General features: G+C 44.6%; 3 protein-coding genes and 1 long non-coding RNA gene across 5 annotated transcripts in view; 2 read left to right on the top strand and 2 right to left on the bottom strand.

Annotated features, from left to right (window-relative positions):
* Nucleotides 1-11,451, top strand: part of LOC113029986 (GTPase IMAP family member 8-like) — a 30,218-nt gene extending 18,767 nt beyond the window's left edge. The window contains exon 3 of the mRNA XM_026180965.1: nucleotides 10,290-11,451. Within this exon, the coding sequence (XP_026036750.1) occupies nucleotides 10,290-11,099 (810 nt within the window). The 3' untranslated portion in view covers nucleotides 11,100-11,451. The remainder of the gene's footprint in view (nucleotides 1-10,289) is intronic.
* On the bottom strand, nucleotides 1,973-8,220 carry LOC113029990 (GTPase IMAP family member 7-like). Its single transcript, XM_026180971.1, has 3 exons — nucleotides 8,152-8,220; nucleotides 3,060-3,140; nucleotides 1,973-2,972 (listed from the first exon to the last, which is right to left on the bottom strand). The coding sequence occupies exons 1-3, from the start codon at nucleotides 8,168-8,170 to the stop codon at nucleotides 2,131-2,133; spliced, it is 942 nt and encodes a 313-aa protein (XP_026036756.1). The 5' UTR covers nucleotides 8,171-8,220; the 3' UTR covers nucleotides 1,973-2,130.
* A 5,274-nt stretch (nucleotides 11,452-16,725) lies between the features above and the next one.
* LOC113029984 (dachshund homolog 2-like) overlaps nucleotides 16,726-27,813 on the top strand; it is a 36,973-nt gene continuing 25,885 nt past the window's right edge. For both annotated transcript variants that reach the window (XM_026180962.1, XM_026180961.1), the window contains exon 1: nucleotides 16,726-17,359. In XM_026180962.1, the coding sequence (XP_026036747.1) occupies nucleotides 16,944-17,359 (416 nt within the window). In that variant the 5' untranslated portion in view covers nucleotides 16,726-16,943. The remainder of the gene's footprint in view (nucleotides 17,360-27,813) is intronic.
* On the bottom strand, nucleotides 23,351-24,042 carry LOC113030000 (uncharacterized). The gene is made up of 3 exons (XR_003273533.1): nucleotides 23,874-24,042; nucleotides 23,599-23,782; nucleotides 23,351-23,512 (listed from the first exon to the last, which is right to left on the bottom strand). It is a non-coding gene; the product is annotated as an uncharacterized LOC113030000 (long non-coding RNA).

The following is a 27,813-nucleotide window of genomic DNA, read 5'->3' as shown; positions in this document are numbered from 1 at the left end:
TCTTTTCTTCTGTCCTGTCAGCCCACACTAATAAGAGATGTCAAAGAATTTGTGTCTGCCTGTCAGTCTGTGCTCAGAATAAGATCACTAGCTCTCCTCTATCTGGGCTCCTCCCCCCCTTTCCCCATCACTTTGGATTTCATCACTGGACTACCACTGTCACCAGGAAACACAGTCACTCTCCTGTAACTGTTGTGTCCTGCCTAGCAAGAGCAGCAAGAGTACTGACAGAGACTCGGAAGAGAAAGGATATGTCATGGTCCCCATACCCGCCGGCTGACCCTGTGTTAGGCAAAATGTTTTGTTTTGTTTTTTGCTCTCTCTCTCTCCTCTGCCGGGGCGGAGCTGATTACAGGCTCCCGCCCCTAGCCCACGCACCTGCGTCCAATCTCCACACCTGCTGCTGAGCTCCAGTAATCCTGAGCCTACTTAAGACAGAGGCACTTTGCTACTCATCGCTGGATCATTTAGCAATCTGCGTCAGTCAACCTGTAGCTTAAAAACTAGAATCCGCGAGTTGTCGTTCTGAGTGTGTTACTAACTGAAGCTTCTGTGCGTAGATCTTTCCTGGACCTGTCCCTGCCCACCTCAGAATCCTGCGAGCGAGTGTGTGGAAGCGTGAGAGCCTGTTTGAGCCCCTCCTCTTCCCCCACGGACCCTGGAGCCCTGGACCCCCCTCGAGCACACTGTACATATATAATCTCTGTTTAACCCAGAATTGAAATTAAAAGTTTTCTACTCACACAGAAGGTCTTGGACACACCTTGTCCCTTTCCTCTTCCTTTGTCATTGGCCATCAGTAGCACAGTTTCCACCAGCACCCAGTTGGCCAACAGGCATTTTTATACCTGAAGCAACCCTTTACTTTGTGCTGGGACCAGTACCATGATCCCAGCACAAAGGGCCATAAGCCAGCTAGTAATTATATTACAGTGACTGTTATACTACTGTAGTTGAATTACAAAGGTTATTCATTTATCTGCATGCTAGACAGAGAGAAAAGGAAAAAATCAAAGGACAGGCATTGTTTTCCTTCTTGCACGCACCGCTGATTGAGGAGGAATATGGTGGCACAGTACGATTCAGCCTTTCAGGACTGAACTTCAACAGGCTGACGAGCAGCCAGGCTGCAGCCTCCATTTCTACATGCTCATTATTTTACACCAGAATCACCGTGGCGACCACTTTAAAGTCTGTTTGGATTGGTGTTTATCTTTGCTTTGGGTTGATATGTAAAAGTTAAAAGTAACAATGTATGTGTGTCCTCATTAGGGTAGGGATTTGTGTTGGAGTGTGGCACTGGAGCCAGAGATGAGGCAAGTAACATACGGCAGTATTTTTAGGAAAAGTAGCAGCTAATGCATGTTACTTTACTTTTCTTTGTGTAACAATCTGAATACTGAACATCACTGATGAGGACCCAAGAAGATTTAAAAAATTAGAATATGGACTTAGAGGACTGATGATGCGTTTTTGAATGTTTTTGTCAAGTTAGCAAGAGCAAATAATTTGATCCAATTAGAAAGTGACCACAACTAAGAAGTACATTAGGCAGTTTACAGCAAGACTACTGCATCCAATGTTTTGGTCTACGCTTGGTGTTTGGATGTAGTGCTCTGGTCACCATGGAAACTCATTCCATGAAGCTAATCTGAAGTTTGGAGGTCCGTCGTGATTGGCTCTGCAGAAAGCTGGTGACCTACGTTCACTCTGCGCCTCACCTGCCCCCGCTCGCTGATTTAGGTGGCCAACCACTTCATGGCTGATTTGCTGTCAGTCCCAATCACTTCCTCTTTGTTGTGATGACTTCAACAGGTGACTGTGAAATATTTATTTGTGAGGAAATTTCACAACTGGGCTTGTTGCACAGCTGACATCCTGCCACAGATCCACTCTGGATTTCACGGAGCTTTTTATTTACAAAGAAACATTTTATTTTTATTACACAGGAACAAAAATGTGTTGGATACTGATTCAGGGAGTCAGGTGCAGTTTGACAGCTGTCAAATTATCCATAAAATAATTTTAATCCATAATATGACCGACTGATGGTTGTGAATGAAAATAACTTCTTACAGGTCAGATGATCAGTAACTAATGATGATGATAACATTAAAATTGCTTTTCATATCACAGTATGACACATTGTTTCTCTTTCGCTGCTGCAACAGCAGCTCCCACTGCCGCTCCCAGTGCTGCTCCCACTGGACCCAGCACACTTCCAGCACCCGCTCCGATACCCACACTCTTCAAGAACTTCTTCTTTTTCTCTTCCTGTCCTCCTGCACCTCCTGCTTCTTCTTCTTCCACCATCTCTGTATCTTCTCTCTGAATACGTTCAGTCTCTTCTCTGACGGCTCTCTCAGCCTCCTGCAGCATCTCATTGGTGTAACATTTTCCTCCGTTGCTCTGAACCATGGTGTTGATCTTCTCCAGCAGCTCCCTGACCTGAGAGACATCCTCACTTCTGTTCTTAAAAACATGATATCCTCCACCACACTGACTGATGAAGCCGTGCAGACGCTGATTTCCATTTATTAATGTGTCTATGTTAGCTTCATTGTCCACATCATCTCCATGTGTGAACAGCACCATAGTATAATCTGCTGCTTCTTTTCCAAATATCTCCTGAAGGATTTTCACTGTTTCTTGTTCTTCTTTGGTGAATCTGCCAATCTGGATGACGATCAGGAACACATGAGGACCAGGCGCAACAAAGGAGATGCATCTAACAAACTGTTCCTTCACCTCCAACTCAGACACGGTGATGTCAAACAGGCCCGGAGTATCGACAACAGCCAGCGTCTGTCCTTCCACCTCTCCTGTTTCCTTCTGACACTCTGACGTCACTGAAGCAAAAGAGGATGTAGATTTAAAGGCTTTTCTTCCCAAGATGGTGTTTCCTGATGCACTCTTCCCAACTCCCGTTCTCCCAACAAGCACCATCCTGAGGTGAAGGTCCTCTGCATGTGCTGTGGAAGTTAAAGAGATGGCTGTCATTATTAGTGGGAGTCTCTCAGTCATCATGTGGAACAGTAAAATATAAACATGAGACTGACCTTCTGCTTCCTCCTGTACATGGATGACATCACGCTGTGTGTCAGGAGTGAGCGAGGCATCAACGTGTTGATCAGCAGGATCTACAGCGAGGACATCAGCATGTCATTCAGAGTGGATAAGGCTGCGTCCACGCGTACACGGGTATTTTTGAAAACTGAGATTTTCCGTTTTCATTTTAAAAAATAATCCCGTCCACACATAAAGGCAGAAATGGAGGAAAACGCTGCTATGAACATGCCAAAGCAGCAGGTGGCGCTAGATTCCTAACCGTGCAGAAATGTTGGCCAATCAGAAGTCTAGAAGCCTCGGTGGGAAAAAGTAAACAAAGCTGGGGCATAGAAGCAGAACAGAGTCGTATGCGTGGAGGGACAGTAACTGTGTGTATATGTAAGCATTTAAACACTGCAGAGAGTAGAATTAATAGTAATAGTATTGTAGAAATTCATTTCACCGAAACAATAACGTCAAAAAATGCGCACACCTTTGACGCTGCGTTTTCTCCGTTTTTCTCGTCCACACGTAAATGCAAAAACTGAGTTTTCAAAAATACCCACCCTGGCCGGCGTTTTTAAAAATCTCCATTTTCAGTGACTAAAAACGCCGTTTACGTGTGGACGAAAGGTGCAAACGCATAGAAAAATCTGCGTTTTCAAAAATACCCGGGTACGTGTGGACGTAGCCTAAGTGTGTCTGAGTGTTCTCAAAGAGAGGGACGGTGATCTGGACTGAGGCGTGGAGTCAGACCGTAGAATAAGAGATACCTGAGCATCCACAGGCCAACATGAAGAAGCTGCAAGAAGGTCCCCCCCACGTATCTATAGAGGCAGGAGTTCATGCTTCACCACTTCATGAACTTTGATGACATGAACTGAGGTTAAATGTACAGTTTGATTGTGGAACTGTTGTGTTTCGCTCCCACACAGTGGTGTCTCTGAGCCATGTCAGGCTGAGGGGTAAATCCCCAAAACAGTTGCTTTTTACTGTAAAGCAATAAAGGTGTTTAGACACACACTGAGTGAAGAAGAAACACCCAGTGCATCATGGGAATCCCCAGCAGCCTACGTCTATTGCAGCATAACTAAGGGAGGATTCAGGGTCACCTGGTCCAGCCCTAACTATATGCTTTAGCAAAAAGGAAAGTTTGAAGCCTGATCTTGAAAGTAGAGATAGTGTCTGTCTCCTGAATCCAAACTGGAAGCTGGTTCCACAGAAGAGGGGCCTGAAAACTGAAGGCTCTGCCTCCCATTCTACTTTTAAATACTCTAGGAACAACAAGTAGGCCTGCAGAGCGAGAGCCAAGTGCTCTAATAGGGTGATATGGTACTACAAGTAGAGATGGCACGATACCCCTTTTTTATGTCCGATACCGATATCATAAATTTGGATATCTGCTGATACCGATATGAATCCGATATAGTGTTTTTTAATCAACAAAACTGTTTTTTTTAAATATCTTGCTGAATTTTGTATAAGTTCATACTCAAATTTAAAACAAAAACTACACTAAAGCTATTCTGTTATACCTGTATGCAAAAAAAATATTTCATAGTTCAGCAACACTGATCAATCTAATAAACTTAGACCTACACCATCCTCCCTATTCTGGTATTTTAAAGAGTACTTAGCGTAAATATTAAGCAACCTAACTGATAGGGTTCCAACTCCCAGCAACAACAAAAATAAATAAATAAAAAATAGGGAACCACCCCTCACGCTCCACCTCATGATGCTTAATCGACGTAATCAACCTTAATTTGATGCAGTGTGAAAAAAAATGCACAGAAATCAATTATTTTTCAAGAAATATTAAATAGATTCAACATCTTTCTTCAACAAAATTGCAGACTGCACAGATGGTACCTTCCCAAAGGAAAAAGTACTATAGCTTACTAGGGTATATATATATATATTAGACTTAATAGTCACTATATACAGTAATTGACTTCTATACATTTTACATCAAATTAAAACTTTGGGTGTCAGATAATTATTTATTAAAAGCGAGACATTTTAAATGAGAATAAGAAAGAAAAGTATGTCTTTGTGCCCCTTTTCCCTGTTAATGCCCTATCGGCCCCCCTGGCTAAACTTTGCTAGATCCGCCCCTGCACAGTTACCAGCGTCAGCTACGTAGAAAAAGATCCTGGAGTAGAAACTAATATTAAATACATTCTAACAACAGCTGATCAAGCTTAAACGTGCTGCTGTTGTTCAGCCGCTGGTTTCCTCTTTCTGGTGCAAAGTGGGCCAAAAACAAACAAGAGAGACTCACGACAGAAAAGCCGATCAGCTGATCATTGATCAGTTTCATGATTGAAGTAGCAGCCAGAAGAGGCAGTCGCTCCATATATCGCTTGTTAAGCTTAATGCAGGAATGCTTTACATTCAGAGATGGACTTACACACTTGCTTTACTTCTCTCGGGATAACTTTGTCGGAGATGAAATGCCAGGTTGCTAGCGAAGCTCCACATGCTATCCAGACCACCGACAGGTCCCGCATGCCACAGCCGCTCTATCACGTGATGCATACTGCTCCGACGTGCTAACGTTCTGAGGTGAGTTACGGCGTGTTTCAAGTTTTGTGAGGTGCTTTCGTGATATTTAATGGATCGGATTACATTTTTTATTTTTCTCCGATATCCGATCCAGTAATTTAGGTCAGTATCGGACCGATACGTAATATCGGATCGGTCCATCTCTAACTACAGGGTCATTAAGATAAGATGGGGCCTGATTATTTAAGACCTTGTATGTGGAGAGCAGGATTTTGAATTGATCAATTATTAAGTCATGTACTAACAGAGACTTGGAGGAGAGAGACCTAATATTTAATAATCCACATTTCACTGTTTTACTCTTTGGATACTGTATTGTTCTTTCTTTGTGATTGTTTATGTTTAAGTTGTTTTTTGCTGGTTTTTAGTTTGTTTTTGTCTGTTTGGGAGCTGACACAGTCTCTATGGAGATGGGTTTTTTTGGGGGGGGGGGGTAGCAGGAGGAGAGAAGCTGCAGAGAGGCGTGTAAGACTGCAACTCTGCTTCCTGGTCCCAACTCTGGATAGTCATATTTTGGGGGGTTTAATAAATTTGTCCATATTTCTAGAAATGAGAGCTGCTCCATCCAAAGTGGGATGGATGCCGTCTCTCCTAACAAGACCAGGTTTCCTCCGTCATCGTTAAGCTGAGGACGTATTTATATAATTTCACCTAAACCTGCAAACATTATTCTGTGGTTATATATAAACCTATCTGGTCGTTAAGTCTAACGTCACTAGCCGTGTCTGGGTCTAAACTCCGCTGCAGGTCCATATATCAAACGATCACTATGGCATTACTGAGAGTTGAAAAACTGTCTAAAGTCTTTCATCTTTAATAAAATGATCAGCGTTCTGCTCTACCAGGTGTAACAATTGAGTTTAACATCCAGGCATCCATGAAAACGGAATTTATGACATTTAACGGAGTTAGAAGTTAGCAGGGAGTTAGCTCGCTAGCTTCTATCTAAATACAATATAGCATGTCCTGACTGCGGGGTTTTGGAAACAAATTCAAACGTACAGCTCTGCTATCACTTCCAACATAAATGAAGACAGAAAACTAAACAGCAGTGACGTTTGTAGGGTTACTGAAGTTGGGCTAGCTGGTATATAATGATGTGCTACGTGACCGCTAGCGACACAGCTATGTTAGCATAATATAAACAAGCTAACTTTTTTTCCACTCGATAAAAGTTAACTGTTCTCGGTGGTCAGGAACAAATGTAATCGCATGGCAGGATGCTGTAAAAGGACCAAACTTCAGCCAGGAGAACAACTGAGATAATCCATCCACAATACGAGGTTAGTCATTCATATACTGCTGCATGGGCTGGGCTGTAGTTACATCCTAAGGTTTTAAAAACTGAGCTTATTCTTATATTCTATTTATCCCCTTTGTATATTTTATTTATATTTGTCTCTGTATTTATATATGTGTGTGTGTGTGTGTGTGTGTGTGTGTGCGTGTGCGTATATATATATATATATATATATATATATATATATATATATATATATATATATATATAACAATTCTGTAACTGTAACTTCGGTCGTTGCTGTGCTTTTTTTGGAAGTCGAATTTCCCAGAGGAACCCACCCGAGGGATTAATAAAGTTCTATCTTATCTTATCTTATCTTATCTTATCTCATCTTATCTTATCTTATCTTATCTTAAATAAATGATTAGCGGTAATAAAAGCCGAGGGAGGTCAACAGTGATCACTGACTGTTTTAGGAGCTTTTAGAGATTAAATAGAAGAAAATACAAAACATTAAACATGTTAACAACACAAAAGCCATATTAAACGCAGACTACTTTAGACCCGGAAGTAGGATTCGTCACGTCATCACTTAAAGACCGGATAGAAGTTAATGAGGGTGTATATATACTGAGATGAGTGCAACAGGTGTGGAAGAAAGCACAGGTAACATTACTGAGGGCAGAGAAAACTTGACTGAAATCAAACTGGAAATCACCTGAACTAAAACATCACATCGATCCAAACTATCACTGTCATAAAAAAAACGAACCACAATTAGCTCGACACTGAGAAGTTAGTCAAACTGGCAGAACAGCATTACTCTGATCATCTACAGGAAATCATTTAGAGTCCGTTTCTGTCGAGTCGGTGCTGCAGACACCTCTGAGCTTTCACTCCACTTTGTGGACACAGTTCACAGTCACCGTCCGTGGAAGCTCCGTCTGTCGATCTAGTGTATACACTCAGGGATGAAGCTTGAGTTATTGATTTGTCTCTTTAGTCTCTCGCGGTTTATTAAGAAGACAAATGACAGGCTGTGGTTGGTGTGCCTGTGTAACACAGACCTGTTCTCATCACTGCATGAACCACAAAGAACTCAGGTGTTGGTGTTTGAAACAAATAAAACAAAACATTAAAAAGCAACAGAGATTAAAGAGAGACTCGGGTCACAGGAATAACTCATCACAGCTCAGGTAAACAGGCAGCTCTGCAGTTTCTCAGTTTCTGACTTTTATTATAAAAAGTTTGTCTGAACAGTAAATCAGAATAAAACTTGTAGATGTACTTACGAGGTAGTGAGCCGGCCATGTTGGTGCTGCTCAGGGTTAAAGCTGTGTCACAGTCACATGCCTGCTGCCAAAATGTTTTGCATGAGCTGGTTGTTGTACCATGACGATCGTCCCTCCCTTTAAATGCAAGGTGCCAGACCTGTCCTAAACACAGGAACAACACTCGGGCTGTGGCACCAAACACGGGGAAACAGCCATCAGTGGCTCTTTATGGGAATTATGAGAATAAATATATGTGCAAATATAAGAATGTATGTGCGTCACTATATATATATACTATATATGTCATGGCCTGCGCTGGCAGACCATGGGGAGGTGGGGAAACAGGACCCAGACGCCGGACTCTTCAGTGCAGACAGTGTTTATTTACAAGGTGGTGAAGTGAGCAACAATAAATCCCCCTGTGTCCCAGACTGCCGTTCCCGTCTTCATCCAGTGTCAGTGCTCTGTGTCTCCACTCCTTAGTGTGGTCCGTGGTTGCTGCCCTCTCGTCCCGCAGTTCTCCTGGGAAAGTAACAGAAGCAGCACCACTCAGTAACAAAACTCTAATTCACTGACTTCTAACTGGGAAACTAACGGAAGTCTCACGAATCGATCCAGCGTCAGAAAGAGCTGCACCACACTCCTAAGTAGCTCCTCCGACGAGGCTTGATCAGCTGCAGGTGTGTGCATCTTCCTCAGGTGTAGCCAGCCACCTGGCAGACCCACCAGGCCTGATGGTGCCTGTAAACCATCCTACCAGAAACACCCAGACCCATACATGGACCCATACACATACCTGCAAGCAGGGAAACCAGGGACAGCCACACAATACATCAAATGTACATATAACAAGTAATATAAATCCAAAACTGCTTATGGGCCCTGGGTCCCTCAGACCCCGGTCTCTGACAATATAAGACAGATGAGTCAATACTTCTGCCAACAGTGTATTTTGAGGTTAAAATGTTGCCTCTCTATAAGTTAACAGAGTAAACAAACTTGAGCGGTCGATGGTACTGACTGACGTTGCATGGAATGATCCAGTTATCAATCGTGATGATTGATAACAAGACTAAAAGTTTTTGGTTGATGGCTAAAAGGAAACATTTGTGAGCCAGTTTCCAACCATGTGGCCTCCTCCCACGACTACAGGTTTATTTATGTGACTGAGCGTGGAGTGGTATACTAACCCACTGAGGAATCTGCCCTGTAGTCACTTTAACAAGTCATTAAGTGCTGATGTGACAGCTGGAGTGTTGTTCCTGTATGTGATATGGTGGCATTAAAGGGAGGGCCAATCTTCATGAACGCACAGAGCTGATGTCAATACGGTAGCTGTGACAGCTTTCACAATCCTGAGCAGCACCAGCATGGCCGGCTCAAAAGCTCGTAAGTACATCTACAAGTTTTATTCTGATTTACTGTTCAGACAAACGTTTTATAATAAAAGTCAGAAACTCCAGAGCTGCCTGTTTACCTGAGCTGTCAGTCTTTATTTCTGTGCCCTGTGTCCATATCTTATTTATCTGTTACTTTTTAAACTTTATGTTTATTTGTTTGAAACAACAAATCCTGAAACATGTGGTTCATGCAGTGGTAAGAACAGATTTGTTTTATGAACGTTTACAGCCAACAGCCACCAGAGCCTGCCAATCCACCCAGTCTTCACTTTGAATGGCATGGATGGATGGACGGACAGACAGACAGACAGACAGACAGACAGACAGACAGACAGACAGACAGACAGACAGACAGACAGACAGACAGACAGACAGACTTTATCAGTAAATCTGATTTCGGGGGATTTCGATGTGCGGAGTAATCCTGTTCTGCCAGTTTGGTTGCTGGTTCTCGTAAACTTCAGGGAATTTATGGTCAGCATTCTCGTCTTTGTTTTGATTGATGTGTGATTGTTTTGGATTGTTCAGATGTTTAGTCATGAGTCATTTCCTGTTTTATTTCAGTAATCAGTCTTTTATGTAATGCTGTAAGTTTTACTTCCCCCATTCCTGGGTTTTCCTTCCTTGGTACTTCATCATCACCTATCCCTGATTCTGTATATGTAACTGTCCTAGTGTGACGAGCTGGTTGAGGGAGTCCCACTAATAACAGCAGTAATCTGTTTATCTTCTTCAGCAGTTGAACATGTTCCACACCTGAGGATAGTGCTTGTTGGGAGAACAGGAGTTGGGAAGAGTGCATCAGGAAACACCATCTTAGGAAGAAAAGCTTTTGAATCTAAAGCTGCCTTTTCTTCAGTGACAGCAGGGTGTCAGAAAATCACAGATCAGGTAGACTGTCAGATCCTGGATGTTGTTGATACTCCAGGACTGTTTGACACTGATAGACCTGAAGACGAGCTGAAGAGAGAGGTTGCCAGATGCATCTCCTTTGCTGCTCCTGGTCCTCATGTGTTCCTGATCGTGATCCAGATTAGCAGATTCACCAAAGAAGAACAAGAAACAGTGAAAATCCTGCAGAAGATCTTTGGAGAAGAAGCAGCAGGTTATACTATGGTGCTGTTCACACATGGAGATGATGTGGACAATGAAGCTAACATAGACACATTGATAAATAGCAGTCCGTCTCTGAGTGGCTTCATCCAACAGTGTGGAGGAAGATATCATGTTTTTAACAACAAAATCAAAGATCCCTCTCAGGTCAAAGAGCTGCTGGAGAAGATCAACATAATTGTTCAGAGACATGGAGGAAAATATTACACCAACGAGATGCTGCAGGAGGCTGAGAGAGCCGTCAGAGAAGAGCAGGAGCGACTTCTGAGAGAAAATATATCGATGGAAGAGCAGGAAGCAAGAAGGCGTGCAGAGAAAAAGAACAAGTTCCTGAAGGCGGTGGGGATCGGGGCGGGAGTGGGAAGTGTGTTTGGTCCACTGGGAGCAGCTCTGGGAGCGGCAGTGGGAGCTACAGCTATAGCCGTGAAAGACAAAGAGTGTGTTACTCAGTGAATTTGATCCTTTTTTCATCATCTTTGTGCTGGATGGACTTTACTACGAGGTTACCCACTGTGGGTTTGGAGATGATGGCATACTCACGTCCCTTTATAAGAACCTTGAACTTAAACAAGTCCAGATGCTTTTCTTTCCAAGCTCCTTGGACGACCCCGACCTGGACCACCGAGAACCTTCACAGACCATCATGTTTACATTTCCATGGTCTGGTTTTGGTGAAGGACACAAACCTTCATGAACACACGGAGTCTCACTTTGTTCATTTCTTACTGTCAAAAACATGAAATTAGAAAAAAAATGGTTTATTTTGTTAACTACACTGGTCGACATCAAAGCCTGCCTGAGAGATAAAAGCCAAATATGTATGTGACTGGTTACTGTTTCCAAGATGTTTGATTTTAATCTTTAACTTTTCATTGGTTTACTTTGCTTCATATAATGTTTGACTTCAATTCAAACATCAGAAAAAGCAACATTGCATTAAAAATATTACTATGAAACATTAGTTCACACTAAAAAACAAATAAATAAAAAAATGTAATCTAGTTACCTCCCAGCCTGCCTGCAGGTCAACATGTGTGTAGCTGAGATATATACAGCTATATATATATATACAGTCTGCAAATATAATAAATCATTACTGTAGTAACCTTTGTTACAAAAACTAATGACATCGCTCTAACATTTACACAACACTGCCCTCATCAGGTCAGACTGGGAATGACAACCAACCAGTAAACTGTCATCAAAGACTTGAGCTGACACTGAGGTGTAGTTTATGTAGTTTACTGTCTGTAATTCACGTTTACCTGTTTGTGTTGATTCATTCAGGCCTGAATACAAATGCGCAGTAATCTGATTACCTCAGTCTGTCACTGACAGAGCTGTGCGTGTGTGTGTGTGTGTGTGTGTGTGTGTGTGCGCGCGCAGCGTTTGTTTTGAAGCGTGTTGAAAGAAGAACAAAGCGTTCCTCTGTTGCATCTTTCCCGGCGTCTCTTCTGTTCCTCACATTAACGAGAGCTGTGTGCTGATTGGACGGCTGTGATTAGCTGCCAAAGTGTTTAAAACGCTGAAAGAAACGTCGACAGGGAAACAACCTTGAACATTAGAAATGGTTTAGCGGAGTTTGGTCCAGACTGTTCTGAGAGGAAACAGGAAACATGAGGACACGAGGACACGATGACGGTCTGAGAGGCCTTCAGGGAGGAGGCAGCTGATGGAGGTGGCGACAGGTAAGACTGATCAGTCAGCTGACGGGTTGTTTAGGTGTGGAGGTGGTGGAGGTGTGGTTTTACTCTGTTAGTCTGTCACACAACTGTTTTTATCACGATATCTCAACCGAACGATGGATCTGACAGCTGCTGACTGACGGTCGCCATGCCAACACCTCTGAATCCAAGTGCAGCCATGTTTGAGGGGGAGGTCATGTGACCCTGCGGTAGAGCGGGACAAAAACAGGAAACATCTCTATTAAATGTCAGCTCTTCACTTTAACTCTGAACAGATCTACAAACCTCTGCAACAAATACCACGAACAGCAAAATCAGTTTTAAAGCTGGAAGATCCAAATCTGACCTGAAAACAAAGCTCTTCATGCTGTTTGTAGGTCAAACCCTTTCTTTGAAAAGTAAGCTGTCAGGTAGGTGGTACGTTTCCTCTTTCTACGTCTCCAGAAAGAATGTGACAACCAATCACAGCAGGCTGTCCCTGCCGCTGATCCAGTCTAGCATCAGTCACACAGAGCGAAGAGTAAAAAGTGTTTCATGCGTTTCAGATTCTTTGAGAGGTTTAAAATTGTCTTCAGACGATCGCCGACGAGCTTTGGTCAGAGCTGCAGGAAGCAGCCTGCTGGCATCACGCCGGCGCTCACAGAGTTAAAAACACTGACTGGGATCAGCGTGTGGCCGATGCAAAGATCAGACAGGTGCGATGCATCAGGTGTTCCCTGCTGACATTTAATCTCCTCTGAAAGGTTAATCTGAGGCTTTTAATTTGGCGCAGGGCTTTTAATGTGAAAATCGTCAGACAGATGGAGCTCCGTCAGGCTGCTGATTAAAACAACAGCAGTTTATTATCAGCGACTCATTAGAAACAGGAAATGATTATCAGAAACACACCGATCAATAAGTCTGACCTCAGGTATGAATAAACAACCAGAGCTGAAGTTTGGATTTATTAACAATAATCAGAAAACAAGAGAGAAAAAATAAAGAAACAAAAGGTAAAACAAATAAATCTATCCAAAACAATAAAATAATAAATACAAATTTATTTTAAAAACATTTCACAGGAAAATGAACAAATAAAAAAAAAACAGGCTTCAGGCTATGGCGTCTATCTGAACGGCAGTAAAGCCTTGAGCTCGACACACAACAGCTAAAGACACTTTCTGTTCGTACTCGCCCCAAAACAAGCTACTGCTCCAACCCAGCCAATCAGGATGCAGATTACAGAACACTGATCTAAACTGAAAACAACGAAAAGATGGACCAGACACTGAGAAGATGGAAGAAGCTAGCGCCCTGCGGACCGAGACGCATGTTCTGGCTGAACACTTCAACTGTGAGACGTTACAACATCCACCTTAGAAATAAAGGACAGAACTGAAGCGTTTCAGAGAGGCTCGCCTCAGCAGCCCCATCGAGTGGGACATAGGCTGCACGGCCAAAACATCCCAAACGGCCCAACCCGAGCGATCATCAGGACGAGGCGAGGTGACGAGAGCGGCCGCGAAGCACCACAGATGCCATGTGATGATTTTCTCTGCGCTGACGAGAGAAACCGGGTGAAACAGCAGCTCCTGTGGACTGATCTCCCATCACGGCAGCCGGCACCTCCTCCACTCCATCAGAGGTGGAAGAATTCATACGAAAGACCCGGAAACAAAATGATGGATAAATTCATGTCCACTCTGGAAGTGATGAACAACCTCAGCTCAGAGAAAATAACACGCTGTAGTCGTAGCTGTGCAGGCATGACGCAGGCATGACGCAGGCATGACGCAGGCATGACGCAGGCATGACGCAGGCATGACGCAGGCATGACGCAGGCATGACGCAGGCATGTAATATTTAATTCCTGTAAATGTTCTTTGGCTTCTCAGTTAATATGGTCGCAGTGAGTTTAAAGCTTTGAATTAACAACAGGATGTTTTTTCTGCTCCTATACGATCAGTAGCCAAACAAGTTTCAGTGACAACAGGAGGGAATCTGTGACATTTCCACAGGTCGGGTCCTGGGTTGTGCTTTATAAGAGTTGAGTGTTTTAAATAGTCATTTTCGTTCCTACAGCTGAGACGAATGCAGTCAGTTTGTTTAAAGGGCACAAACTGAATGAAACGGCTCTCCTGGAGCGTGAGAGGCCTTAGGAAATGTATTAGACTATAGAGAGTAATGAAGAGACTCAAACAATGTCACCCAAAGGACGTCTTCATTCAAGACACACCCGTGTGGGAGTGAAATCGCTCGGAGAAGGACGAGGTTCAGGCTTTTTCTACCCACCTCTCATCACATGCTGATGGAGGTGGGGACATAAATCATGACCCATCTTAGACCCACAGGGAGCTTCATCATCATACAGCGCTCAGTGATGAACAAAGACTTCATTATGGTTCATTTATACGGCCCAACACAGGTGACCTCAGCTTTTATATGTTCCTCTATACTGCAGCTCTAACTGTACCTTAGATCCTGGGCTTGACAGATCATCAGGTTCAGACTATAACTATTCAGTTATACAACATTTCATGTCCGAACTGAGCCTAAAATGCAAGGAGACGAGAAATCCCAACACAGAGAGCACAGTCCTGTCGCTCAGCCACAGTCGCATAGATTGTTTCCTTATTTCAAACTCTCAACTCATCGATCTTTAGCATTCAGCCATCACTGCTGGGTACATAACCCAAATTTACTGATGACGGTTTCTACTTCACTAACTCTGAAGCTACAGCCTCAGCCAGAGGGGGGGCCTTTGAGGTAATTATACATGGACAGATGAGGGTTTACACAGAAAACAGATCAAATAAAACTGAGATGTTGGACTTGATGCTCAAATAACAGAAGTGGAACTAGAGATGAATTTGAATGACACTAAAGAAAAACAACAAAATCTATTAAAACGAAAAACATGATAAATTAAGTTCAGACAGCATCAGCCGAGCGTCGACAGACCTGCGGCGATCAGGGAGCGAGAGCAGGAAAACTTTGGTGCATCACAGTGAACGAGAGAGAAACAATAAATGAAATTAGAACCGCAGATGAAAACATCACAGATCCTCAGAGAACAAATGATCTCCTTATTCCTCACAACTAAGAGGACGACCGAAGACCAGCTGGTGTCAGACCATAATAATGAGCTAGAGCTGGTGTTAACTGGGAGGAAGCCGAAGCAACAGCCTCTAATCGCCAACAATGAACAGCTGCCCGACGCGCCGCACAACATAAAGACTCACAACCATACACAACGTAAGAATCGTTAGACTCTATCAACGTCACTTCACTTTGTCGAGAAGCTGGGACTGAATCAGACTCTCTGTCATCAATGACTTAACTTTCAAATGTAATGCACAAATTAAAAACAGGAAATATTTTACCTTTGTAAAGTATTTAAAGACACAGTGTTGCGCCCCCTGTAGGATAAGTTAGTGGAACGCTACACTTTAAAAGAGCTACCTCCGTCTATGCGTGATGATAATGGTACTGCCCAAACCTGGGAAACCACCTACGAAATGTGAATCCTACCAATCCCACTAATACAGATCCCAAGTTCACAGTACTGGCAAACCGACTTGAAGGGGAGCTTCATCTCTCTGCACAACGTAAACATGCAGACATGGCTCTGCTTCAGCTGGACGCAGAACAAGCCTTTGACAGCGTCGAGCAGAGCTAGCTTTATGAAGCACTTCCTCAGTTCAGCTTTGGCACTTATTTTACGACTTAGGTTAAACTAATGTAACATAAACTGAGAGCCTCCGTTATACCAACAACATCTATACCCTTCAATCTAAGCAGAAGTACATGTAAAGGTAAATGATGAAAGGTACATACGTGTGAGTGAGCTTTATTTTGTAAGGGGGTAAAAAATCCACAGAAACAAGGCAAGGAAAAAACCTAAACTGGACATAAACTAACAAAACAAACCTGAAACCAAAAACAGAGCTGCAGGGAGACACGGAGGAAGCTACGCAGACAAACCAGCAACTAACAGAGGCAAACACAAGGCTTAAATACACAGAGGGATACACAATGTGATGTTTGTGTTTTGTATGTATGGTCGGCAGGGCATCTATCTTAATTGCTCCTTGGGGATAAATAGAGTTTTTTTTGACTTGACTAAACCACAGATGTCCAACTCCAGGCCTCGAGGGCCGTTACATGTTTCCTTGATCCAACACAGCTGGTTTAAATGGCTAAACGACCTCCTCAACATGTCTTGAAGTTCTCCAGAGGCCTGGTAATAAACTAATTATGTCGAATTATGCGTGTGTGTGTGTGTGTGTGTGTGTCTACATACATGTATTATTTTTGTGAGCTTTGTTTAAAACATCAGTAAATGAATAAAAAAATAAAATAAATGTAAAAAGTCGAAAACAAAGTGAACGATAAACCTCAGACTCACCTGTCAATCATTCACCTGTCAGAATCACAGCCCCGAAGCCCCGCCCCTGGGAGCGCTGTCCTCAGCCAACGGTAGTCTTGTCCGTCTGTGGCGCCCGCGTGTGATTGGCTGGATCCTGATTGGCTGTTGGCGGCAGAGAGGAGGGGTGAGAGCGGAGTGGAGTCAGCGTGAGCGGCTGCTCGTGGACAGACGCGCGCGGGCGGCGGATTAAACAAGGGTTCGGACATGGCGGGCTCCTCCATCCGGACCTCCAGCCCTCACACCGACTCTCTGCTCCACTCCGACCCGCCTCACAGTGCTTCTGTCCCGGCCGGCCCCTCGCGGCTGCCCGGCGGCAGTGTCGCGCACGCGGACTGCCGGATGGTGGACGTGCACGGCGTGCAGGTGGCGTCGTTCACGGTGGACGGTGCGGAGCTGCTGTGCCTGCCGCAGGTGTTCCAGCTGTTCCTGAAGCACCTGGTGGGGGGGCTGCACACCGTGTACACCAAGCTGAAGCGCCTGCGCATCAGCCCCGTGGTCTGCACCGTGGAGCAGGTGCGCGTGCTGCGCGGGCTCGGAGCCATCCAGCCCGGAGTGAACCGCTGCAAGCTCATCAGCAGACCCGACTTCGAGACGCTGTACCGGGACTGCACCTGCGCCAGGTGAGCCGGGCCGGAGGGAGGAGGGGATCAGCTGGAGTCTAGTTTACTTCATTGATTTGATTTGAGTTGTTTATTTGAGGTTTTCTGACACCGGAAACGATCAGCGTGTTTGATCAATAAGTTTAAATAAAGTGAAAGCGTTTGAGCAGCTGAGCGCGTGATGAAATCAGCTGTTATTGATTGTTGATATTTTCTGTTGTTTGTATTCTGTATACCACCTTTTTAAACGGTAACTGTAACGGAATACAGTTACTCCTATGTTCTATTTTAAATACGCTGGTAAATGTACTCTGTTACACCCAGCACTGTTTGGCTGATCGATTAGCTTCAGCCAAACACGCCACTGTCAGAGCCAATCACAGTGATCGGGTCAATAATGATGATGACGATGATGTCATCAGCATGTGTGTGACATATGGACGAACATGCTACCAAAACAAGTTGAAGCACACACACACACACACACACACACACACACACACACACACACACCGTGGTCTTTCTTCTTGCATGAGGACCGTCATTACCATCAGGGCCCGGTGGGGTCTTGTCACGCTGAGCCTTAAGGGGAAGGTGGCTGTCATCTATATCCTGTTATGATATTATCGGTCTGTGGTTTATATGATGATTCCTGCAGGTCCAAAGACATCACTGTGCCCTGTACTTTTTAATCTTTAACACCCTCCACTCAGTGAATCTTTGGTCGCTGCTGTTCGTCCTGCGGTAGAACAAAGACACAAATTGATATGTTAGGGGAGTGTGTTTGTTTTTGTTTGGCAGGCTCGAAAACATTTGTAAATTAAAATTAGGATTGCCGCTTATGAAGAGATCCACCAGCATGAGGGGACAGAGGCCCCCATTAAACAGAAATTAACTCAGTCCCCACAAGAACACAAAGACAAGTTCACAGAAACACAAATCTTCTGAGTGCCAGTGTCTGCGTCGCATCCAGGTGTGTGTGTGTGTGTGTGTGTGTGTGTGTGTGTGCGTGTGTGTGAGTGTGAGTGTGTGTGTGTGTGTGTGTGTGTTTGCGTGTGTGTGTGTGTGAGTGTGTGTGTTTAATCACGTGAAGGTAGGTTTCTGAACGTGGATCAAAAAGTTTTTTTAATTATTGGATTATGTAAATACCCCTCAACTAATTAAATTAACAAAGAGAAGCTCTGTGTGCATGTGAGTGTCCGCGCGCGCCATGTGCGCGCGTGTCTGTGCGTGTGCGTGTGCGCGCAGCGTGCGCGTGCGTATGTGTGTCTGTGTGTGTGTCCGTGCTTGCATGTGTGTGTATGTGTGTGTGCGTGCGCGTGCGTGCGTGTGCATGTTGTATGGTGTTCATTGATGAGGATATTCATAGAAATACAGACTTTATCATTTGAGCAGCCGTTTCCTGACTGCAGTCATCACAGCTGGAACATCAGCCTGTAGCAGGACAGTGTTAATGTTTTTAGTCCTTTATTTATCCAGGTAAAAATCTCATTTTCAAGAGAGACCTGGCATCATGGCAACAAAAGTCAAAAATACATGTACCACATCAATACATAACATCTAAAAAAAATACAATATCCCGCACAAACATGTGAAAAATATACAGTAACAGATCAACTGAGTGCGACATTAAAAACAGTCACACTGAGTAAAACAGTGACATCACACATGCTCCATCAGTATGTATCATCATGTTGGACCTGCTTCACTCATGAATGTATGAGTTAAAACAGGAAACAAAGCGTTTTTGCACTTTACTGCTCGTGTTTGAAGCTTTAGCTGACATGCACTCAGTGGGCGCTCGCAGGTCAAATTTTTTTTTTTCAAAATTATTACTCCTGTTAAAGTAGGTCAGCTGTTCAAGAGTCTGATAGTAGTGAGGAAGAAGGAGCTGTTGAGTCTGGATGCTCTGGATTTCTCACTTCTTCTTTTTTTCTTTCCTGTCCCGTTTGGATCTTTAACCATCAGAATTGTTGTCTTGAGGCCAAGAAAGATGCCCAACGGATTTACTTTAGCAAGTGGATCATCATGGCCTTGCCATATTGGTCCATTTGATTGACCTTTATTATAATTATGTATTTATTTTATTTTCAGTTGTTACAGACGAGACAGACATGACTGGGGGATAGGACAGCGAGGGAGAAAGAAAGAAAGAAAGAAAGAAAGAAAGAAAGAAGGAAAGAAAGAAAGAAGGAAAGAAAGAAAGAAAGACACCTGGATAACCTGTCGAGAGAAGAAAAAAAACAGAAGAGAGAACAAACAACAAAAAAGAGCAACATAACAAACACAACACCATCACAATACACTAGCTAACAGTAGATACTAAATATTAAATGTTATTGTGCAGCACGCAAGATCAACAGCGCACAATGTGCTTTGAGGTAGCAGCCAAGAAAGGTGTACATATAAATGGCCCACCCTGTAGTTTGTGTCTGTGAACACCCGTGTGTACACCTGTCTGCACACCTGTGTGGATCAGCACGCTTGTATTCAAAAGGTTTCTCCATGTAACGATCTGCTTGGGAGTTTGGGGAGCCATAGCCCCGCCCCCCCAGGGTATGAAGTAGGTATGGAGGTGATCCAGGCCCCAGAGTACGAGAGCCCAAGGAGGACCATCGAAGGGGCAACCGTGCCACCCTCCTGGGAAGACCTGAGGAGAGCCCCAGACGAGAGGCCACCCAGCAGCCACGGAGCAGAGGCCAGAGGGGGTTGCAGTGACATGCCCACGGGCTCTGCCGGCAGCCATCTGTGCCAGAGAGGACCGAGCCCCAGGTCCAGAGGCCTGAGGGCACCCCACCCCCCGGAAAGAACCCAGCCGGGCCACAGGCGCCAGGCCCCGCCAAGCAGCCACCAGGAGTGAACCAGTACATACATGAGCACCCAGCCCTGGACACCAAGAACCACCAACGCACCGACGTATGAGGGCACCAGCCACCGTCAGGGAGTGTGGTGAGGGGAGACAGGCCTCCATACCTCAGAGAGCCTGAGATGTTCACAGAGAGGTGGCGTCTAAGACCCGACCTGACGTCTAGACACAGGCGAACAGGCGCACGCATTCCCACCCCCATACACATATAAACAAATACTCAGCACTTGCCCGACATGAAGACAGACACAAATAGACACTGTACACACAATCATACTCCCCAAACATACTCTTTATCCCAGGTCCAGGTACCGCCCCCTTATCGGGCAGTAGCAGGGAGGCCCCGCATCCCAGACCCCAATCTGACGGCCGACACTCCTCACAGGGGTGAGTGGATTTCACACTTCTGAACCTTCACCCCGAGGGCAGATGGTAGATACTCTGCAGAGAGGGCAGCGGGGTCCTGGTGATCTTCTCCACAGTTGTTATCACTCTCTGCAGGCGTTTGCGGTCCGTAGCAGTAGTGCTGCCGTACCATGCAGCTGGCCAGTGTGCTCTCCACAGTGCAGCTGTACAACCTGCTGAGGATCTTGGCCGACATACCAAATTTCCTCAGCCTCCTCAGGAAATACAGCCGCTGCTGAGCCTTCTTGACCAGCTGTGTGGTGTTCAGTGTCCAGGTGAGATCCTCAGAGATGTAGACGCCCAGGTACCTAAAGCTGCTCACCCTCTCCACTTCAAGGCCCCGGATAAACAGCGGCTGGTGAGGCCTCCTCTTCTTCCTCGTGTCCACTATCATCTCCTTTATCTTATCAGTGTTGAGGGTGAGATTGTTGTCCTCACACCATGATACCAGACCGGCCACCTCTCTCCTATAAGCCGCTTTGTCCCCTCCAGTGATGCGACCGATCGCTGGAGTGTCATCCGCGAACTTCAGTATGGTGTTGTCTTTGTTGGAGGCGACACAGTCGAGGGTGTACAGGGTGTAGCGGATGGGACTGAGGACGCATCCCTGTGGGACGCCAGTGTTTGTAATAATGCTGGCTGAAGTCCTGTTGTCAATCCTGACAGACTGGAGCCTGCCAGTCAAAAAGTCCTGTAGCCAGTCACAGAGGGTGGGGTGCAGGCCGAGTGTAGACAGCTTGTGAGAAACATGTAACAAACATGCATCTGTGGGTTGAGCATCAGAGTCGGGGCACATTGAGAAGACTCTTGCCTGGTGTTGTTTACTGGATGACTGAAGAAGCAACAGTTTGACTTAATGAGCAGGAACCTCAGCAGCATGTGGAAGAACCACAGATGTCCTCTGTTGCACTACCCAAAGTCCTCTCCTTCGGGTGGCGCTGTCACTTGGTGTTCACGCTCTCTGCGGTAGAGCATCACTTCCTGTTCCTGTTCCACCACACAGTGGTGTTTTTGAGTAGCTTATCTGCTTAGCAATTTAATTAAAAACTTTTAGATAACTTCTGTTTTCATAGTATAATCTTCACGTGCTTCATCCGAAGCACACTCTCTGCCAAGCTCTTTAAGTTTGTGCAGCTTCCCCGCTTGAAAGGGATTGATGCATCTACCACAGGTGTTTCACTGGATTTCACTCAATGACCAGGCGGATCTTTTGTTTTTCTTTTAATCTTCTTTTCGGCCGTAGTCAGCCATAGGTGAAAAATCTTTTAAATACAAACCAAAAAACCAAAATACAAACGTTTGTTATCACACCTCTGTGAATATTAACCAAACCAAACCTTTTTTAACACATCAATAGCAGTGCATAAGCTTTGCAGCACAATATTTACTTGAGTATTTTTAAATGCTCAAATTATGTAATTCACTCTAACGATTGTACATACTGCTTTCTATAAAAGTGCAAAATCAAATGACCAATCTGCATTAGAACTTAAACAGTAAACAATAGTATTCATGACCAGCTTCTCTTGCACTTAACCATATGCAAGCATTAACAGTCTTCCATATGCAGACCGACGATAAACAATGGTGCCGCTCGTAAACAGGCGACCAACCCACGGCACAATGCTAATGCTATGTAAGCTAGTGGCAGCCGCGATTCTTTAGCAACCCGCTTCAATCAGTTTTTGAACTTAGCCAGGAACCATTTCCTTACCGGCTGCCTCCCTGGATTTATAGATACATCAGCTCCACACAATATCCCTGCCGGTGACAACTTATTAGTCTCAATATGCGTACTCGTGTGTACTTGCGTTCTCGTGTACTCATGATACGTCATCAGTTGGAGACCAAGTACTGTTCCACTTCGAAGTACGCATCAAGCCGAGAACGCGAAAAAATCCCGGATGTGTTCTCGCTCCGCCTGTTTTATCGAGCATGCATCGGTGGTGACTTGTGTGGACTGGTACAGCTAAATATCCCAGAATGCATTCCGTCCAAAACTCAAACGCGGCAATGGTGGAGGAGCGCGGCTAAAAACTTTTAAATATTTCTGGGTCACAAAATAAACTTTTAAGATATTTTCAGGCAAGAATGTAGCTGTGTAAGCTTCAAATATCTGCTTAGTTTATCAAGATATCACATATTTCTAAACGTGTAGACGTCTGTTAACCACCACCCTGATAGCAAAGCGGGAGGTCAAGGAACACTAGAGCCCGGCGAGAGCAGCGGACTCCCGCACATCGTTTTCAACGATGTGCTCCCCGGGCGCCCAATGGCTGCCCACTGCTTCACTGAGTGAATGGGTTAAATGCAGAGAGGAATTTCCCCACGGGTATCAATAAAGTACACGTTCTTAGTAGGGGTGCAACGATATTCGTATCGATATTGAACCGTTCGATACAGTGCTTTCGGTTCGGTACGCATATGTATCGAACAATACAAAATTTGTAATTTATTTTATCAACTTTCCTTCTGACTATGCTGTCTGTGTTGAGCGCTCAGTGAATCTGCGTTCGACTACTCCGCCTAGGCTGCACTGTTGAGCGCAGATCCACTGAGCGCTCAACACAGACAGCATCGTCAGAAGGAAGAGCGCAGGGCAAGCTAGCGAGACAGAAGTTAAGCTCTCTGTCACGGCCGAGGCCGTTTCAAAGGGTGGCAGGACTCAAATGCAGGATGCTGAACAGCACGTAAGTAGTCTTTAAAGACGATGTTTAATTACTCAGTAAGTGTTCATAAACTGGAAAGTGAGGTTAACAAGTGCAAAGTGCCACAACTGAATCACAGGGGTCTTAAGCAGCCTGGGCTAAGTAAGCAATCTGGTCTTGGTCAGTGGGAACAGCAGTTCCGGGGATTGGGCTGGAGGGAGAGTCACACTGGGTCCAGGGAAAGGGTCAGGGTCACTGTAAATAGAGTACAGACGTTCAGGTATGGGTCAGGAGTAATATGGATAAGCTGTTCGTTCAGAATCCTCCTTCGTACTGCGTACTTGCCGCGGGTGGTCGGTGGTGACGTGGAGGGGTGAGTGGTCCGGGTGTGTGGTCTGAAACTCCTGGCGTGGAGGCAGAGAGGCAGGCAGGTGGTTCGGGTGAACAGCCTGTGGGACTGTCAGGTGGTCCAGTATCCGGGTTGGAGCTCTTCGGCAGAGATTAGTGTTTGGCAGCTTGGTGTGGCTATGAGAGAAACGCACAATGAGACAAACACACAATGAGACAAGGTAATTCACAAAGCAAGTGCGAAATCACGGTGGTGGCCTGCACTGACTAGGGTTAGCTGAGAATCTGGCGAAGAGAGGTTGAGTGCGCTGGCCTTATGAGTCCCCGGCTAAATTACCCACAGGTGTGAGCAATCAGCAGAACACTGAGGCCCCTCCCAGGGGTGGAGATGCCGGCTCGGAGGGAGACACACTGGCACACACCCGGACCATGACACTCTCCTTGCAACATGGCAAATTGAACCTCCCCCACCCTCATTCAGATCTGGCGTTTGGAACTATTTTGGTTTTCATGTGACGTATGACCCTGAGGGTAAGCGAGTCATGGACTAAAGTAAAACAGTATGTCGGATGTGCCACGCAATGCTCAATTACATGGGTGGGAGCTAGTGTGTTAGCGCAGTTAGCTCGTTAACGTGTTGGCCGTCTAGCCCCATGCACGGGGCGATCCGCGGTAGCTCGTTAACGGAGATTTGCCGTGTTGTGGCGTTAAGGTCATTTCAATGAGATTAACCTGAAAGCACTAGTGGGAACACAATGAATATGACTGCACATTTACACCGACATCATCCTAGTGCAAAGACAAAAACAACAAGCATGCTACTAACTTTAGCCGAGTCATTTAGACAGCTGTTAGCACAGGATTCTCCTTATGGGGACCTGATATGTTTAATATGCTGCTGAGAATATAGCCCAGAAGAAGTATAGTTTTTATTTTGGAAAGAGACATTTCTCTGTAATAAACTCTCTTTTCCAAAGATGAGTGATTCCTCAATCAGATACAGGGCTCGCAAAATCGCTAGCCCGACGTCCTGGGGCTAGCGATTTTTCCAGTCGGGCTACCAAAATCTATCTCTGCCCTGCCCGTCGGGCTATTGTAGGAAAAATATATGTCAATGCTTTTGCATTCTTTCAGAAATGTAGCTGGGTAATTATGTCATTGGCATCGGTGAGCCACTGTCAATATGTGACATATTGAAGTCGCGTTTGAATTTGCGCTTGTTTTTTTGCTTTCACTTTGCAATCGCGCGAACTGTGTATAGAGAGCGACAGCACTGATCTGTGAGTGATGATAATTTGTGCACCAATTCCTCTGACATCGTCTTATTAATCGTTAGCTTACTATGCAAACATGACAAGTGAAATCTCCCGCAGCTTAAACATGTGAGAGGTTGATCGCAGAGAATCGCTGAGCTTATGTGAGTGCGTGTGTAAAAGCAGCAGGATTTATATTTGACTACGATGACCTGGATGACTGAGAACCTTCACAGACAGATATATATTTTAGTTCTGCTGAGCCAAATAAGACAGGTCAGGGTGAAGAAGTGACAGCCAAAGAAAAGCTTACCACAAAACGGAGAAGTTATGACAAATCAGACTATAAGGCAAAAAGAAAGTGCAGCTTTATGGTTTCATGGACAAAAGAATTTCTGTGGCTGCAATATGACGAGCTAAATAACCAGGGCTGCACATAAGTGGTCCGCAGGTGCGCATTCGCTGTCAAAATAAAAAACGCGCACAAGGGTTAGGGTTAAATTTAAAAACTGTACTTTTGAGTTAAAATATAAATTTATAATTTTAATAAATGACAAATTAAAAAGGCATGAACATTTTTTTTTTGTATCGAAAAAATATCGAACCGTGACACCAAAGTATCGAACCGAACCATGAATTTTGTGTATCGTTGCACCCCTAGTTCTTAGATAACATCGAAATGTTAATGTTTGGTTTATTTCAGTGTTTTATTTGTTCCTGAGTAAATTGGTTTGGCTGAGATATTTTTCAATTCAGGAGGAAACATTTTCAAACTAAACCTATCAGCATGTTAATACGTGGAGATTCTGAAGGCTGCTTCAAAATGATCAGATTATATTTCAAATATTTGTTCAGTTCTCTTCCAAACCCCAGCAGCTGTCTATTGTAATTTTTGAGTGTCCACTAAAATAAAAATAAAAGCATTCTAAAATCTCACCTGTTTCGCTGTGATTAAAGTTAAGCTTCATAACATATTACTCACAGTTAAATTAAGAGGGGACGGCAGTAAAAACTCCGGACCTGTGACATCATCAAATACGCTGGTGTTCCAATTGTACAAATCGCGAGTCCGTGCTCGCGTTCTCGGCGAGTCCGGACTTGCCGAGAACGCGAGTATGGAGTTGCGTACATAGGATTGAGAAAGGGCCATTGAAAGAATTGTACTGGGTTAGTGGCAATTTCCTGTTGTTCCCTAGTTCGCCTTCTTTTTCTTCCCGGACAGAAAAACAGACACAACATTAGTTCCACCCAGCTTGCCCTCCAGCCTGTCACTTTTACTTCTTTGTCTCAGGACTCTCCACCTCCTAAACTCGGTTTGACTTGACACTCTCCGTGTACTCACTACCTAATTTATAGCCAAAGTATTCACTCACTGTGTCTTTACTGTTTCTCTATCTTAGCTTTGCCGACTCGCTAGCAGCATGGCCTCTTCACCTGTCCCTCCTGCACTTTCCTGCTCATTGTGTCAGATGTTTAGTTACTCCTCAGCCTCCTTTAGCAGTAATGATACTTGTAACAAATGTTGCAAATGGAGGCCAGGAGGGCAGCTGGGGAAAGAGGGCGGCTGGGTGACGGTGAGGAGGAAGCATAGTCACCAACCTGTTCATGTGTCTAACCGGTTTTCCCCACTCGGCGACACACCCGCCGGGGGTCAAACTCTGGTAATTGCCGATTCTGTTCTCAGACATGTGTCCTGCTGCAACAACAGCACTACCACAGTTTCCCCAGAAACTGCACTGTCTACTGATCATCATCATCAGTATTATAATTATCATTATTATTGTTATTCAGGTAATGCTCACCTTCTGGGACATGTGTGTGTCAAACATGGAGACAGGAAGGGTTTGTTTCATTGGCATTAGAAGGATCTGTTTCACACCTGTGCAGGTTGGATCTTTGTGCTCTGTGTTAGCATCCTCCTGATGCATCACTCAAGAACTTAAGACAGGACGGCCTGAATTGATGGTGCCTGTTCCAGATGTTAGTAGTTAGGGCTGGGCGATATGGCCTAAAATCCATATCGCAATATAATTTGAAGCATGTGCGGTAACGATATATATCACGATATGTTCTTTTCTTCTGTATAACGGATTTTCCACACTTAAAATCCTTTAATTTTCTCAAAAATTGAGAGTGTGCCTCATGTATGAATTCTGGTTGTGCTTACTGACCTCGAACCGATTTTGACTGCAGAAATCTGTTAAAAATGTTTTAGTACAACTTTGGTAAGCCGCGCTGCTTGATGGATTGTCAGAGCATTACGGCGGCTGTAGTGAGGAGCTTCACGGAGTAATCTGGGTCCAAAACGCCGTCCACTTCAGGTCCCAAAGTCAAACGAACACTGAGAGTTAAAAACGGTCTGAATTCTTTCATCTTTAATTAAATCATCAGCGTTGCTGCTTTACCAGGTGTAACAATTAAGTTTAACATCCAGGTATCCATGAAAACAGAATTTATTACATTTAACGGAATTAGAAGTTAGCAGGAAGTTAGCTCGCTAGCTTCCACCTAAACATTTCATACCGTGCTCTGACTGAGAGATTTTTGAAACTAATTAATATGTACAGCTCTGCTATCATTTCCAACATAAATGAATAATAATAATAATAATGGATTGCATTTATATAGCGCTTTTCGGGGCCCTCAAAGCACTTTACAATTCCACTATTCATTCTCTCTCACATTCACACACTGGTGGAGGCAGCTACAGTTGTAGCTACAGCAGCCCTGGGGCAGACTGACAGAAGCGAGGCTGCCATATCGCGCCATCGGCCCCTCTGGCCAACACCAGTAGGCAGCAGGTGAAGTGTCTTGCCCAAGGACTCAACGACCGAGACTGTCTGAGCCGGGGCTCGAACCGGCAGCCTTCCGGTTACACGACGAACTGCCAACTCTTTGAGCCACGATCGCCCTAAATGAAGACAGAAAACTAAACAGCAGTGGCGTTTGCAGGGT

The sequence above is a fragment of the Astatotilapia calliptera genome, chromosome 10, assembly GCF_900246225.1.
Source record: "Astatotilapia calliptera chromosome 10, fAstCal1.2, whole genome shotgun sequence".
NCBI lineage: Eukaryota > Metazoa > Chordata > Actinopteri > Cichliformes > Cichlidae > Astatotilapia > Astatotilapia calliptera.
The sequence above is the reverse complement of the archived record's forward strand: the minus strand, read 5'-3'. Positions and strand labels throughout refer to the sequence as shown.

What these genes read in the sequence shown, in the direction of transcription:
- LOC113029990 (XM_026180971.1), bottom strand. An exon ending in TGTACAGGAGGAAGCAGAAG is followed by an intron (nt 2,973 to 3,059) that starts GTCAGTCTCATG and finishes TAACTTCCACAG; the next exon opens with CACATGCAGAGGACCTTCAC.